The sequence below is a fragment of the Liolophura sinensis genome, unplaced genomic scaffold (genome assembly GCF_032854445.1).
Source record: "Liolophura sinensis isolate JHLJ2023 unplaced genomic scaffold, CUHK_Ljap_v2 scaffold_25, whole genome shotgun sequence".
NCBI classification, from domain to species: domain Eukaryota; kingdom Metazoa; phylum Mollusca; class Polyplacophora; order Chitonida; family Chitonidae; genus Liolophura; species Liolophura sinensis.
Genome location: NW_027017964.1, coordinates 48,334 through 63,361, shown reverse-complemented (window position 1 = coordinate 63,361; position 15,028 = coordinate 48,334). Strand labels below are relative to the sequence as shown.

Below are 15,028 nucleotides of genomic sequence, written 5' to 3'. Positions count from 1 at the left end.
ACATCTCTAGGTTTACTCACACGCACATATATGAACATATATGCAGCCGTACTAACCTGATTAGACTTGACGGGAGCAGTGCCCCCGAGTATGTTGGGTGTGATGCTCAATACAGTACCAAACATATCCTGGTTGACTGGACTGTGTAGAATCTTTGCCGAATCTATGAGCAAAGCCTACACAGTCAACTAAGATATGTTTGATGCTGCACTGAGTACTAGTTAACACTATATTTGATTTATCTGACACCATTGCTCCCGATTATGTCCTAAAATATAGTTCTTTTATATCAGACACAGATACAAATTATAAATACACATTCACGATTGTCTATATTATAGATTATAATGCATGTTTTGGTTTTCGAGTATTAACTAAGGTTTAGTTCTTTTCAGTAGGTTTTAAACATGTTAGTTTTTATTTTTATTTTTGATGTTCATTATATCGAAACCTATTTACTGCCTCCTGTTTTTTTAACATGTTCTTGGCATGATATGACTGAAATATAGCCAATGTGGCAATTCATAATAATCATTCATTCATCCATTCTATACTAACCTGTGGATGGTCGTCTGTTTCCCCTGTTCTCTGCCCGGCTCCTCCCACAATAATTCTGGCCGCTGTGGTACATGTGAAATATTCTTGAGTACTGCGTAAAACGTCAGTGAAATAAATAAATAAATACTTCCATACATAGTATACTCACTCAAACACACATATGTAGGCTACAAATATACAGGTGCATACTGTTTTATAGACTTATGGCCTATTGCAGGGCGATGCAGACAAAATTACACTTCATTTGAGAGATGGTATTGAACATGTTGTGGACTTGTACCGGTGAAAATCTATACAATGATAAATGCTTGTCTAACCTTGTTTTACAGCAGTTTAGTGCGTGGATCTGTGATTTACGATCTCTGGCAAGGAGTTCTATACAACAGTTTAGAGCGCGGATCCGCGATTACCGCGTCGGACAAGGAGTTGTGTACAGCAGTTTAGTGCGTGGATCCAGGAGTACGACCTCTGGCAAGGAATTCCATACAGTGCAGTGCGTGGATCCGTGATTACGACCTCTGACAAGGAGTTTCATTCAGCAGTTTAGTGATCCGCGATTACCGCTTCTGACAAGAAGTTCTATACAACAGTTTAGTGCGTGGATCCGTGATTACGACCTCTGACAAGGAGTTCCATACAGTGTAGTGCGTGGATCCGTGATTACGACCTCTGACAAGGAGTTCCATACAGCTGTTTAGCGCGTGGATCCGCGATTACCGCTTCTGACAAGTAGTTCCATTCAACAGTTTAGTGGGTGGATCAGTGATTACCGCCGCTGACAAGGAGATTCAAACAGTTTAGTGCGTGCATCCGTGATAACAACCTCTGACAAGGAGTTCCAAACAGCAGTTTAGTGCATGGATGCGTGAATACCATCTCTGGCTAGGAGATCCATACTGCAATTTTGTGCGAGGATCCGTGATTACTGCCGTTGACAAGGAGTTCCATACGCTGTGAGCACGTTTTGGTAAAGGCGGTTCTTAATTCTGATCAGATTATAAGAGTTATCTTTAACATATCGCCTACGTATTTTCAAATTGTTTCAAGCAGAACGTGTAGCAGTGTCATATCTACATTACACACTAAATTAGATATCTGGCAGGAATTTAAGCTTGGCTTGGTAATTTGGTGACAACACTTCCGATATGCCGTCAATTGCTTAAGTTAGTAGCAGAATGACCTGAACTCACAGCAGCCACATTGGTGAGAGGTTCCTGGGTCATTACGCTGCGCCAGCGCGGACGGTAATATAAGCTCGGTTGGGTGTTTGAGGTACAACTACATGTATCTCTTATACAAATGACCAGATTTGTAGGCTGACATTTAATACTTTCCAGAAATTCAACTCTTTTTGTAAGCAGACAAAAATACTCCTGTTTTATATGTACATTCTAAGAGATGTAGTACTAGCGATATGTACCATGTAGTAACTGAAGCTTTATCCAGATGAGATGAGTGTTAACTAAAGTTAGTTCTCTTTAACTGGTTTTGAACATGTCTGTCTTTTTGTTTCTTTTCGGATGTTTTCAGCGTAAGATCAAAATCCACTCACTGCCCCCTGATTTGAACATATTCTTGCCACATTATGGCTGAAATATTGCGGCTTAAATGTTAAGCTATAATCATTCATTCATTCATTCCAAAGGAGACCTAGAATACGATTGACTTTGACTCTCAGCTACAATCCCGGGAATATTTTCCATTTCCACCTTCTCTAGCCTCGATCACATTTTCATCTCCTTGACACAAGACATTGCCCAAAAATAACGACTTTCTGCATTAATGGAACAGATAGTTCCATGTGGATATAATTTTAAGAAAGAAAAGAATATATTGCTCGATGTTTGTTGAAAACGAGTCTTCACTGACACAAATGGCTGCTCGAATAGCTTCCCAAGAAACAGAATTTAAATAGAAAGAAAAGTCACAGGTATTACTTTTCAAAATTTAAAAAAGTCGGCCAAATCATCAGTAAATAAACACTTTCTTTAAGCTAACATAACTGCAAGAAATTGCAAAATTAAAAACATGGTGAAAAAATTGTTAAGAAATTCTCCATCACAAATCATTTGCAGATCACGGTCATGGAACATGCCAGGATTCACCTTTCAGCGCGAGCTGTTGATGGACATCTGTCGGCAGAGCGGCCCGGTGTCCAACCAGAAACTGAGACTCAAGGTCACGAAGTGAAAGACCCCTCCTTGGAAGCAGGAATGTTCAGAGAAGACCTTTCAGCCTCGTGTGCAAGTACAAACCGTGAGGCAGTCTCATATGGAAATATAAGCTGCGAGACAGCCTCGTATGGAAGCATAAGCTGCGAGACAGCCTCGTGTGGAAGTACAAGCCGCGAAAGAGCCCCGTTTGGAAGTACAAGCCGTGAAACAGCCTCGTGTGGAAGTGCAAGCCGCGAGGCAGCCTCGTGTGGAAATACAAGCCGCAAGGCAGCCTCGTGTGGAAGTACAAGCCGCGAGGCAGCCTTGTGTGGAAGTACAAGCCGCGAGGCAGCCTCGCGTGGAAGTACAAGCCGCGAGACAGCCCCGTGTGGAAGTACAGGCCGCGAAACAGCCTCGTGTGGAAGTACAAGTCCCGAGACAGCCTCGCGTGGAAGTACAAGCTCCGAGACAGCCTCGTGTGGAAGTACAAGCCGCGAAACAGCCTCGCGTAGAAGTACAAACCGCGAGGCAGCGTTATGTGAAGGTACAAGCCTCGAGGCATCCAGGTGTGAAAGTACAAGCTGCGAGGCAGCCCCGTTTGGAAGTACAAGCCGCCAAACAGCCTCGTGTGGAAATACAATCCGCGAGGCAGCCTCGTGTGGAAGTATAAGCCCCGAGACAGCCTGGTGTGAAAGTACAAGCTGCGAGAGGGCTTCGTGTGGAAGTACAAGCCGCGAAAAAGCCCCGTTTGGAAGTACAAGCCGCCAAACAGCCTCGTGTGGAAATACAAGCCACGAGGCAGCCCCGTGTGGAAGTACAAGCCGCGAGGCAGCCTCGCGTGGAAGTACAAGCCGCGAAACAGCACAATCAGCAACTCCACCAGTGGAGGATGAGAAGAAATTTCAGACAGAGAAAGGTCCTGCTGTTGAGCTCCAGAGATTTCGTGTAGACTGGGGAAGAGTAGAAAATGGTGGAATTAAGAACGCTGACGAAAACTCATCCATTTTTCACAGAAATCGAGGACATGTTAGAACAGGAGTCATTAATTTGAGGTTACCAAATACAGACGATCCTAGCACTGTATTCAGGAATATTCCCAAAATCGACACCAGTGTGCGGCTTACAAACACAAAGAGTTCTGCCGAGGAAGCTGTTGATATCAATGGATCATGTCTGTCTGTTACAGACAGTCACCTGCCTGTCTCAACATCCCCTCGAGCTAATATAGAACGTGATACCGTCGACAATAACCATAATGCTGTTCTGAATGATGACTATAATTGTGCTGCTCCTGATGATGATGGCGATAATGATCATTATTATGGTGCAGTAAATTATTTAGATGATGGCGATATTGATAAGGATAGTGATATCATTATCGATGATGATGATTATTATTATCACTATTACTTTGTTTGTGAAGATAATGTTGGTAATAGCGATGATGATGATGATGATGGTGATATTAATCATTATGATGTTTATGGCTATTATGATGTTGATGCTGAAGACGATGACGGGAGGTATGGCGAACATTGTCATTATGGTCGTGGCAATGAAAGTTATGATGCGCAGAACGGTGATTATGATCATTATAAAGGAAATTATGATCACGCTGATGACATCCGCTTCTATTATTATGATGACAGTGATGTTGGTGAGAATGTGAATGATTATGAAGATAGTGATAGTGAGGATGATTATTGGCATAGTGAGGATGATCATTACATGTATGATGATGATGAGGATAATTATGATGACAGTGATGTTGGTGAGAATGTGAATGATTATGAAGATGGTGATGGTGAGGATGATTATTGGCATAGTGAGGATGATCATTACATGTATTATGATGATGAGGATAATTACATGTATGATGATGATGAGGATAATTACATGTATGATGACAGTGGTGGTCAGAATGATGATTGGGATGAGGAATCATGTGTCATAATGTGACCCACGTGAGGTCCGGGGTCGGTATTTTTAGCTGACGTCAATAGCACGCTAAGCCACAAGTAAATATTTCATCACCTTGATGCCTCTTGATCTGCTACTCGCCTGATGTAAGATGTAAATTGTACCTATATAACACGGGGGTTGTAAGACTCTAAAGTGAGTGAAAGTTAATAAATGAGGTACCGGCATATAAGGTTTATCCGACAAAACAGCTTTAATATATTTTTATTGATTATGAATGGAGGTAAATCCATTCAAAATATTTAGTTTTCCGATCGGCTTTATTCGAGGGGATTCGAGGGGTACGGCTTTAAACACTAATCAAATAAATTAATTAATTTATGTAATTTGCTACTATTTAACCATTTATTGAACATTTAGAATAATACCGTAACTGAGGCAACAATGCCCAAAAGAGACAACCATCGTATCAGGGGAAAATTTGGCATCATTATGATGTTATATTTAATTACATCTTAAATAAATGCTGCAATCAGGAATATTTCACACATACGACGTCGGCCAGCATTATGGTGGGAGGAAACCGGATAGAGCCCGGGGAAACCCATGCATGACTGCATTTACTTGATTATTCAATCTTATACAAATGAGTAGAGCGTCCGACTCAAAGTCGGGAGAGTCCCGGATCAAACTCGGGTCGGGTCATACCAAAAACTTTAAAAATGGTACTTCTTGTTGCTTCGCTTGGCGCCCAGCACTGATGGGCATGGACTCACCCTGCAACAAGGAGGCACAGTATATGTACACATACCCACTGACTCTTCGGGGGCCTCCATGGCAGAGGCGGTTAGCTTGCCAGCGAGCCGTAATGACTGGCTGTGAGTTCAAGTCCAGTTCATGCTGGCTTCCTTTCCGATCGTTCCTGGGAAAGTCTTTCAGCTACCTGCTGATGGTCGTGGGTTTCCCCTGGATAGATTTTCTCTCGCCAAAATGCTGGGCGTTGTCGTACCGGTATGAAATATTCTTGATTACGTCGTAAAACACCAATCAAATAAATAAATAATGACGTCTCGTCGTCATATGACTGAAAAATTGTTAAGTACGACGTTAACCTCCTAGCATACATACCTGTATATACAAATGTGCGATGTAACAAGTTGCCTCAACTTAATACGCAGCCGACATTTAACCCACGTTTGACTTCTAGATAGCATTCTATACACGCGTCCACACGAGGAGAGAGACAACAAACCAGTCCCCCTTTTTGTGATACAAAGAGCGCACCTGTCAGACTATATATGACTAGACGGTGCCAGGAGTTCTTCCAATAAACAAAAGAAGCAAAAGTCATCAATTACTCACAGTTACATAGAGGTAAGTATACCGATGCGTAAGTTGCAACACACTGAATATCTGGATTCACATATTTCTCCAAGCTATAGCTACGGTCTTGCAGTTTACTCTTCCCCCGGCCTCACCACGGATGATCGTCGGCTTCGCCTGGCCTCTCCTTGGTTTCCTCCCATCATATAATGTTGGCTGCCGTCGTATAAATGAAATATTGTTGAGTGCACCACGAGACACCAATGTAATAAATCAACCAATCAATCAGTCAGTCATTGCAAGGCGTAGTTCGTTAATACATGATCGCCTCCCACGAATATTACCATTTTTTCTTATTTTAGTGGTTTATGTACATGTATTCTGCATTTTGGTGGTTTATGTATATGTATTCTGTATTTTGGTGGTTTATGTACAGGTATTCTGTATTTTAGTGGTTTATGTACATGTATTCTGTATTTTAGTGGTTATGTACATGTACTCTGTATTTTAGTGGTTTATGTACATGTATTCTGTATTTTAGTGGTTTATGTACATGTATTCTGTATTTTAGTGGTTTATGTACATGTACTCTGCATTTTGGTGGTTTATGTACAGGTATTCTGTATTTTAGTGGTTTATGTACATGTATTCTGTATTTTGGTGGTTTATGTACATGTATTCTGTATTTTAGTGGTTTATGTATATGTACTCTGTATTTTGGTGGTTTATGTACAGGTATTCTGTATTTTAGTGGTTTATGTACATGTATTCTGTATTTTAGTGGTTTATGTACATGTATTCTGTATTTTGGTGGTTTATGTACATGTATTCTGTATTTTAGTGGTTTATGTGCATGCATTCTGTATTTTGGTGGTTTATGTACATGTATTCTGTATTTTAGTGGTTTATGTACATGTATTCTGTATTTTGGTGGTTTATGTACATGTATTCTGTATTTTGGTGGTTTATGTACATGTACTCTGTATTTTAGTGGTTTATGTACATGTATTCTGTATTTTAGTGGTTTATGTACATGTATTCTGTATTTTGGTGGTTTATGTACATGTATTCTGTATTTTAGTGGTTTATGTGCATGCATTCTGTATTTTGGTGGTTTATGTACATGTATTCTGTATTTTAGTGGTTTATGTACATGTATTCTGTATTTTAGTGGTTTATGTACATGTATTCTGTATTTTGGTGGTTTATGTACATGTACTCTGTATTTTAGTGGTTTATGTACATGTATTCTGTATTTTAGTGGTTTATGTACATGTACTCTGTATTTTGGTGGTTTATGTACAGGTATTCTGTATTTTGGTGGTTTATGTACATGTATTCTGTATTTTGGTGGTTTATGTACATGTATTCTGTATTTTAGTGGTTTATGTGCATGTATTCTGTATTTTGGTGGTTTATGTACATGTACTCTGTATTTTGGTGGTTTATGTACATGTATTCTGTATTTTTCATATTCTATGCACACAGCTAAATAAACTATATGCAAAAACGGTTAGGTTTGAAGCTCCCATACTCATCAATGTCCAGTTTTGTATACGTACGGGGAGAAACTGCATAGGGGGAGAGGGAAGGGGGATCTGCTTCACTGAGAAAAAAGGTTCTTAAAAATCAAAATAATTTTAGTTACCGGAAATTGCTTAAAACTTGCCTCTGGCTGTCTGTCTGAAGAAGACAGAGCTTCGTGGACAGTAAGCGTTGCTGCTCAACTTTCTATATAGACAACTAGGCTGCATGGGAAAATACAGAAGCATACAAGTGCATTGATATTTCATTTTGTTTGTTTGTTTATTTGTTCCTTTTGTTTATTTGCTCATTTATTTATTTTGTTTATATATTTGCTCATCTGTTTATTTATTTGACTGTTGTTTATTTGACTGTTGTGGAAGGCTGCGAATTACATTTATAAGAACTTCGCACAAGAAAGTGACGTCTTCTCATCAAGACGCCGAGAACTATGGAATCAATTAGGGAATGAAGAAAATATACCCTCTCTCAGAATGGGTTTGAACCAACGTCCCACCAACGTTTTTCCAACTCTAAACACGACAATAAATGTTGGAATAGCTTTTTTTTTACTGAAATATTGTTCTCCCATCAGTATGCCTGCCATAGAATTGCTTTAGACGTACATTTATTGAAGAAAAAAAACACAGTAAGGCAATGGCTTATAAGGTGTAGGTGGCCGAGCTCATTCTGGCTTCCTCTCCAGTCGTTCGTGGGGAAGGTCTTCCAGCGACCTGCGGATAGTCGTGGGTTTCCCTCAGGTACTTCCGGGTTCCTTCCATCATAATGCTGGCCGACGTCGTATTAGTGAAATATTCTTGAAAAAAAAATATTAGTGAAAAATTTACCATACAACTATACCGACATGTTCTGGTGGATATATGACAAAAATATATAGAAAAAGAAGATATACAATACTCAAGTTAGGTTGTAGAAGTGTGAATATGTAAGACAATGGAAACATTCGCATGAGGTAATGAAAGATTGGAGGTATATAATTTGAAATAATTTAATGTTTAATGCTGTATGGACTTTTGGATTCATCATTCAGTAATAGGTAAATAATTGTTGTTATAGTAAGTATGATTATATTTATTGGTCGTCTTTCGTCAAGATGGGCGGCAGGATAATTCACGGGTAGCAGGCAGATACGTACCTTAAGGGTTAAACTTGAAACAATGCAACATAAACACATATTTGTGAGTAGACTTACATAATTTGTTTATATTCTTTTTATATATATTTGATTGGTGGGAGGAAACCGGGCAGAACCGAGGGGAAACCAACGACCATCCGCAGGTTGCTGGAAGACCTTCCCACTTACGGCCGGAGAGGAAGCCAGCATGAGCTGGACTCACATGTACGAACACTGCATGCCCTTAATTCACGAAACTGAAAGTCTTTAACACTCTTTAAACAATCTACGTTTCAGTTGATGTCTGATGGATTTTATTTCATATTTTAGCTTTTTTAATCTTGAAAATGAAGCACCTTGTAACCACTCGGCCACGACCCGACCCACAAAGTTGTTATACCCCAGCATGTATGTGCACACTACAGCCCTACATAGTCCTAGTGTTTTTTTACATGTAAAAGCCGACAGTTAATGGGTGTTTAGATTGAGAAAACACGGTGAGGTCGGCCAGACACCGTATAGGCCTACATACCGGTAGCTACTGAGCTGGTGTAAGACTGCGCACAGAAGTGACAACACTTCCGATATGATGTCTTATAATGTAGTTCTTGTACATTTATAGAGTCTTGACGCACAGGATTTGTTGAAATGTAGAACTGACCTAAAAAAAATAATAAAAGAAAAAAAAAAATAATAAAAATAATCCCAAAAAGTCAAATTTATTATCAGATGGAGATCAGGGGAGACAACTCTTCCACACATATTAACGTGATCGAAAACGAAAGTAACTTGGGCCGAGGATTTACGTCACCATGTTTTGACAGCTGACTTGCGCAACTCATCGGAAGTAAAGACATTTTTCACAACTGGTGACTTCTGTCAAAGATACGCGAGCGCCGCTTGGAAAGTATGAGGTTTGTTTCTGGAAATGTAATCTGCGATGTACTCTATACTAACTGATTAGCACACGATGTACGTCTACCCAGACATCTACATCATTTACATGTGAGACTCTCGCGATCGTATTCGCCATCTTTTTCCTAGTGAGTAAGTATAACAATAAGTAAAATACGTAAGTTACTGGTAAACTGTCACAATAATTGTTGGAACCACCAGATTCTTATATAGTCACGGTATAACCTACCAGAAGGCTGCGTAAATTGAGCACTGAACATGTATTTGTCAGAATTCTAATCAGGCAGATGAACGAATCACCCTACCACGAGAAGGTAAAACTGTGAAAACGGGTGCAATGATATAGCTGTGACGCGATGATAGTCACCCACATGTAATGTGGGGGGAATCAGCGATAACCCTCAAGACCGATTGGCTGCTGAGGAATAAATGCGTGGCTGCCGAAAGGTTAGAACTTATATTTGTGGAGATTTGTGCTTTTGTAGAAGACAAACGATAGGTGCAAGAGGTGCGAGGTGGCGGAATTCTGGCACTATTCCATAAACAGTAAATGTACGCACCCAAATATTGTATAGTGACGTCAAAATATCAGAGCAAAGGAGGTATCAAGTAGGACTACACCCAGCATCTGTCTTATTTAGCACCACACAGACATTTCCACTAAACATCACATCTCGAACCCAGCAAGTCATTTTTTCACAGTAATACCAGTCTTTTAAACATCTGAATCGAGCAAGTTGAACTTAGCACATACCTTGCGGGGACTGGCGGAAGGCAGAATTCAAAACATGGCGGATGTTGGAAATATTTTAAGGTTTTAGTGGTTTGTAGACTACATGTATTCTTATTAAATATAAAGCACCAGAAAAATGAAATATATAGACTAGACGAGAACCACAGCAAGGTTCATTAGAAGGTGGTTTCCAGCTACATGTACCAGCTACATGTACCAGCTACATGTACCAGCTACTTGTACCAGCTACATGTACCAGCTACATGTACCAGCTACTTGTACCAGCTACATGTACCAGCTACATGTACCAGCTACTTGTACCAGCTACATGTACCAGCTACATGTACCAGCTACATGTACCAGCTACATGTACTGTATGTAGTGTAGACATCAGCATTATATGGTTACATACAGGCCTAAGTCATAACTACATGTGTGTAGTTCAGTCTCACTGTATGTAGTGTAGACATCAGCATTATGTGGTTACGTACAGGCCTAAGTCATAACTCCATGTGTGTAGTTCAGTCATCACTGTATGTAGTGTAGACATCAGCATTATGTGGTTACATATAGGCTTAAGTCATAACTACATGTGTGTAGTTCAGTCATCACTGTATGTAGAGTAGACATCAGCATTATGTGGTTACATACAGGCCTAAGTCATAACTACATGTGTGTAGTTCAGTCATCACTGTATGTAGTGTAGACATCAGCATTATGTGGTTACATACAGGCCTAAGTCATAACTACATGTGTGTAGTTCAGTCATCACTGTATGTAGTGTAGACATCAGCATTATGTGGTTACATATAGGCTTAAGTCATAACTACATGTGTGTAGTTCAGTCATCACTGTATGTAGAGTAGACATCAGCATTATGTGATTACATACAGGCCTAAGTCATAACTACATGTGTGTAGTTCAGTCATCACTGTATGTAGTGTAGACATCAGCATTATATGGTTACATACAGGCCTAAGTCATAACTACATGTGTGTAGTTCAGTCTCACTGTATGTAGTGTAGACATCAGCATTATGTGGTTACATACAGGCCTAAGTCATAACTACATGTGTGTAGTTCAGTCATCACTGTATGTAGTGTAGACATCAGCATTATGTGGTTACATATAGGCTTAAGTCATAACTACATGTGTGTAGTTCAGTCATCACTGTATGTAGAGTAGACATCAGCATTATGTGGTTACATACAGGCCTAAGTCATAACTACATGTGTGTAGTTCAGTCATCACTGTATGTAGTGTAGACATCAGCATTATGTGGTTACATACAGGCCTAAGTCATAACTACATGTGTGTAGTTCAGTCATCACTGTATGTAGTGTAGACATCAGCATTATGTGGTTACATATAGGCTTAAGTCATAACTACATGTGTGTAGTTCAGTCATCACTGTATGTAGTGTAGACATCAGCATTATGTGATTACATACAGGCCTAAGTCATAACTACATGTCTGTAGTTCAGTCATCACTGTATGTAGTGTAGACATCAGCCTTATATGGTTACATATAGGCCTAAGTCATAACTACATTTGTAGTTCAGTCATCACTGTATGTAGTGTAGACATCAGCATTATGTGGTTACATATAGGCTTAAGTCATAACTACATGTGTGTAGTTTAGTCATCACTGTATGTAGTGTAGGCATCAGCATTATGTGGTTACATATAGGCTTAAGTCATAACTACATGTGTGTAGTTTAGTCATTACTGTATGTAGTGTAGACATCAGCATTATGTGGTTACATACAGGCCTACGTCGTAACTACTTGTGTGTAGTTTAGTCATCATTGTATGTAGTGTAGACATCAGCATTATGTTGTTATATATAGGCCTGAGTCATAACTACATTTGTAGTTCAGTCATCACTGTATGTAGTGTAGACATCAGCAATATGTGGTTACAGACCTAATTCATAACTACATGTGTGTATTTCACAAAAGTATATAGTGTAGACATCAGCATTATGTGGTTACATACAGGCCTAAGTCATAACTACATGTGTGTAGTTCAGTCTTCTTTATGCAGGCCTGTCCTTACAGTCACATTGTAGGTTTGTCATCATTATGTTGTTCAATCATCCAATTATCATTATATAGGCCAGTCATCACTATGTAGTCCAGTTACTATTATATAGGCCAGTCATAACCATGTAGTCCAATTACCATTATATAGGCCAGTCATGACTATGTAGTCCAAGTACCATTATATAGGCCAGTAATCACGGTGTTTTTCAGCCCTCATTTTACATATTTCAACCGCCAATGATTATTTAGTTCAGTCATCAGTTTATAGTCCATGCAGTCATTTTACAGTTCTATGAAGCTCAGTCATCACTCTGTAATTCAGTCATCACTCTTTACTTCAGTCACAACTACATGTAGTTTTGTCATCACTGTGTAGTTCAGACATCACTATGTAGTTTAGCCAATAATTTGTAGCTTAGTCATCAATGTCATCACTATGTAGTTCAGTCATTACTGTAATTCAGACATCACTCTGTACTTCAGTCATCACATGTAGTTTTGTCATCACTATGTAGTTCAGTCATCACTATGTAGTTCAGCCATTAATTTGTAGGTCAGTCATCGCTGTCATCACTATGTAGTTCAGCCATCACTATATAGTTCAGCTATTAATTTGTAGCTCAGTCATCGCTGTCATGACTACATAGTTCAGCCATCACTATGTAGTTCAGCCATTAATTTGTAGCTCATTCATCGCTGTTGTCACTACGTAGTTCAGCCATCACTATGTAGTTCAGCCATTAATTTGTAGCTCATTCATCGCTGTCGTCACTACGTAGTTCAGCCATCACTATGTAGTTCAGCCATCAATTTGTAGCTCAGTCATCGCTGTCGTCACTAGGTTCATTAGTCATCATTGGATCAGGAGTCAGTTGATAAAATTATTTTGTCATTTTTCAGATGAAGATGGCTCGTGATGGGCTACATTATCATGAACGTATACTGCGTGACATGCAGGCTGAAATTCAGCGCAAAATTGCGCCCATGCAAATTCTATCTCAGATGAGGGACGCAATTCCTATTGAGGATAGCCAGCGTATTGAACGAAGATGTAAACAAGAAGGTGACATTGAAGGGGCACGAGAACTGGTGAACGTGCTGTTACGATTGTACCCGGATGCCTTTATAAAGTTCGTGAAAGCGGTGTATGATTGCGATGGACAAATTTTAGCAAAACAAATTTATGATCGTGTTCCTCAAAGATTTAAGAAGGACTATGAGAATATTTTTAATAACAGTGACAATCCTGGTAACCAGGGTAACCACAGAGAGCAGCAAGAGCTGGATGACCCACCAAAACCACAGTCACATTTGAACCAGCTTTCACAGCAAGGTAATAATTAACAAGGACGTGCGTGAACGTGATCAACACAAGTTTGGGCAATCTAAGGCTCATGAATGGCCACTTGTCTTCCATCAGTATGGTGTGCATATCTGCAATCATCACAATCTGTGGGAAAGTTTCTCAGTTACTTGCCAAAGGTCTGTGGTTTTCTCTATCATGAAACACAACCACCATTGTGTACATTGTAAATGAAAAATTCCTGAGTATGATGTGAAACAGAAACCAAAGAAAGAAATAAATATCGTAGAGCCTTTCTACTTAAATGACATCTTTAAAAGCAGTATGGTGGGTCACTCTTTTTCGGTCACTATGTGACCAGAGAAATGAGTGCAATGAACAGCACTCTCTTGTGTGGTCATACATGAAGTTGTGCCATAAACTGCTAGCCTTTCACCAATATAATTAAACGACTTGAGTGACACATGAGAAAGTTCACCAGTTTAAACTTGCCAAAGGTTGGTGGTTTATTCCAGACGTTTCAGTTTCCTCTTTGAACTGGCCAATATTGTTTAAGTGAAAAGTTCTTGAGTCAGATCATGAGTCATGGTCAGGTAAACAAGTAGCCACAAGCAATGCCTGTGAATAACCAGTTAAGTGACACTGAAATTTACAGCTGGTTTTTCAACTATGTGAAAAATAGTAGTTGACAGGTAGACTTGATGACGAAGCTGCATTAATTAACTCTCTGATGATCAGAAATGACACATTTCTCTCAGGTGAATATATCAGACTGGTTTTGATGTCATTTGAATTGAACTGAGGGAGCTGTCTCATTTCTGATCATCAGGGGGGTAATGCATGTTAGCCGTAAAGTCTACATACATCTACTTCCTTCTATTTTTCTGGGCAGCCTGTTGGTCAAGTGGTCTAAACAGTTGACATGTATGGTTGACAATTTTGTGCCTGACTCTGAGGTCAACGGTTCAAAACCATGCAGCATACAGTGTATGTCTCAGCCAATTTTCAGCACTAGAATTCTCTGCTATATTCAGAAAGTGTAATTCCTAATGATGATTCTACTGTTATCTACATATATTGAAAGAGTTTTCTGTAGGGACACGTGATGTATTTTTCAAGGAACAGTTTTACCCAGTAAACTAACTGGATAGAGTATCTAAGTTTTTATATGAAAACCATCATCCTGTATGACTGAAATCTCAGTAGACCTACATTTAATTGCATACACATACATCACCATGGAAACACAAGTATATATCTACATATTATTATATCATCTCTTTTGTGAGTTTTATTGGGAGGTTTTGCCAGCAACCTGCGGATGGTTGTGGGTTTCCCTCGGGCTCTGCCCATCGTTTTCTCCCACCATAATGCTGACCACTGTCGTATATTAAAGTGAAACATTCCTGAGATGGTGTA

General features: G+C 39.5%; 1 protein-coding gene across 1 annotated transcript; it reads left to right on the top strand.

Moving 5' to 3' along the window:
* Nucleotides 1-2,642: 2,642 nt before the first annotated feature.
* Nucleotides 2,643-4,670, top strand: LOC135481361 (uncharacterized). Its single transcript, XM_064761186.1, has one exon. It carries the CDS (start codon nt 2,643-2,645, stop codon nt 4,668-4,670), a length of 2,028 nt encoding a protein of 675 aa, XP_064617256.1.
* Nucleotides 4,671-15,028: the final 10,358 nt, after the last annotated feature.

Coding starts and splice junctions, on each gene's coding strand:
- LOC135481361 (XM_064761186.1), top strand. CDS start 2,643: ATGGAACATGCCAGGATTCACCTTTCAGCGCGAGCTGTTGATGGACAT.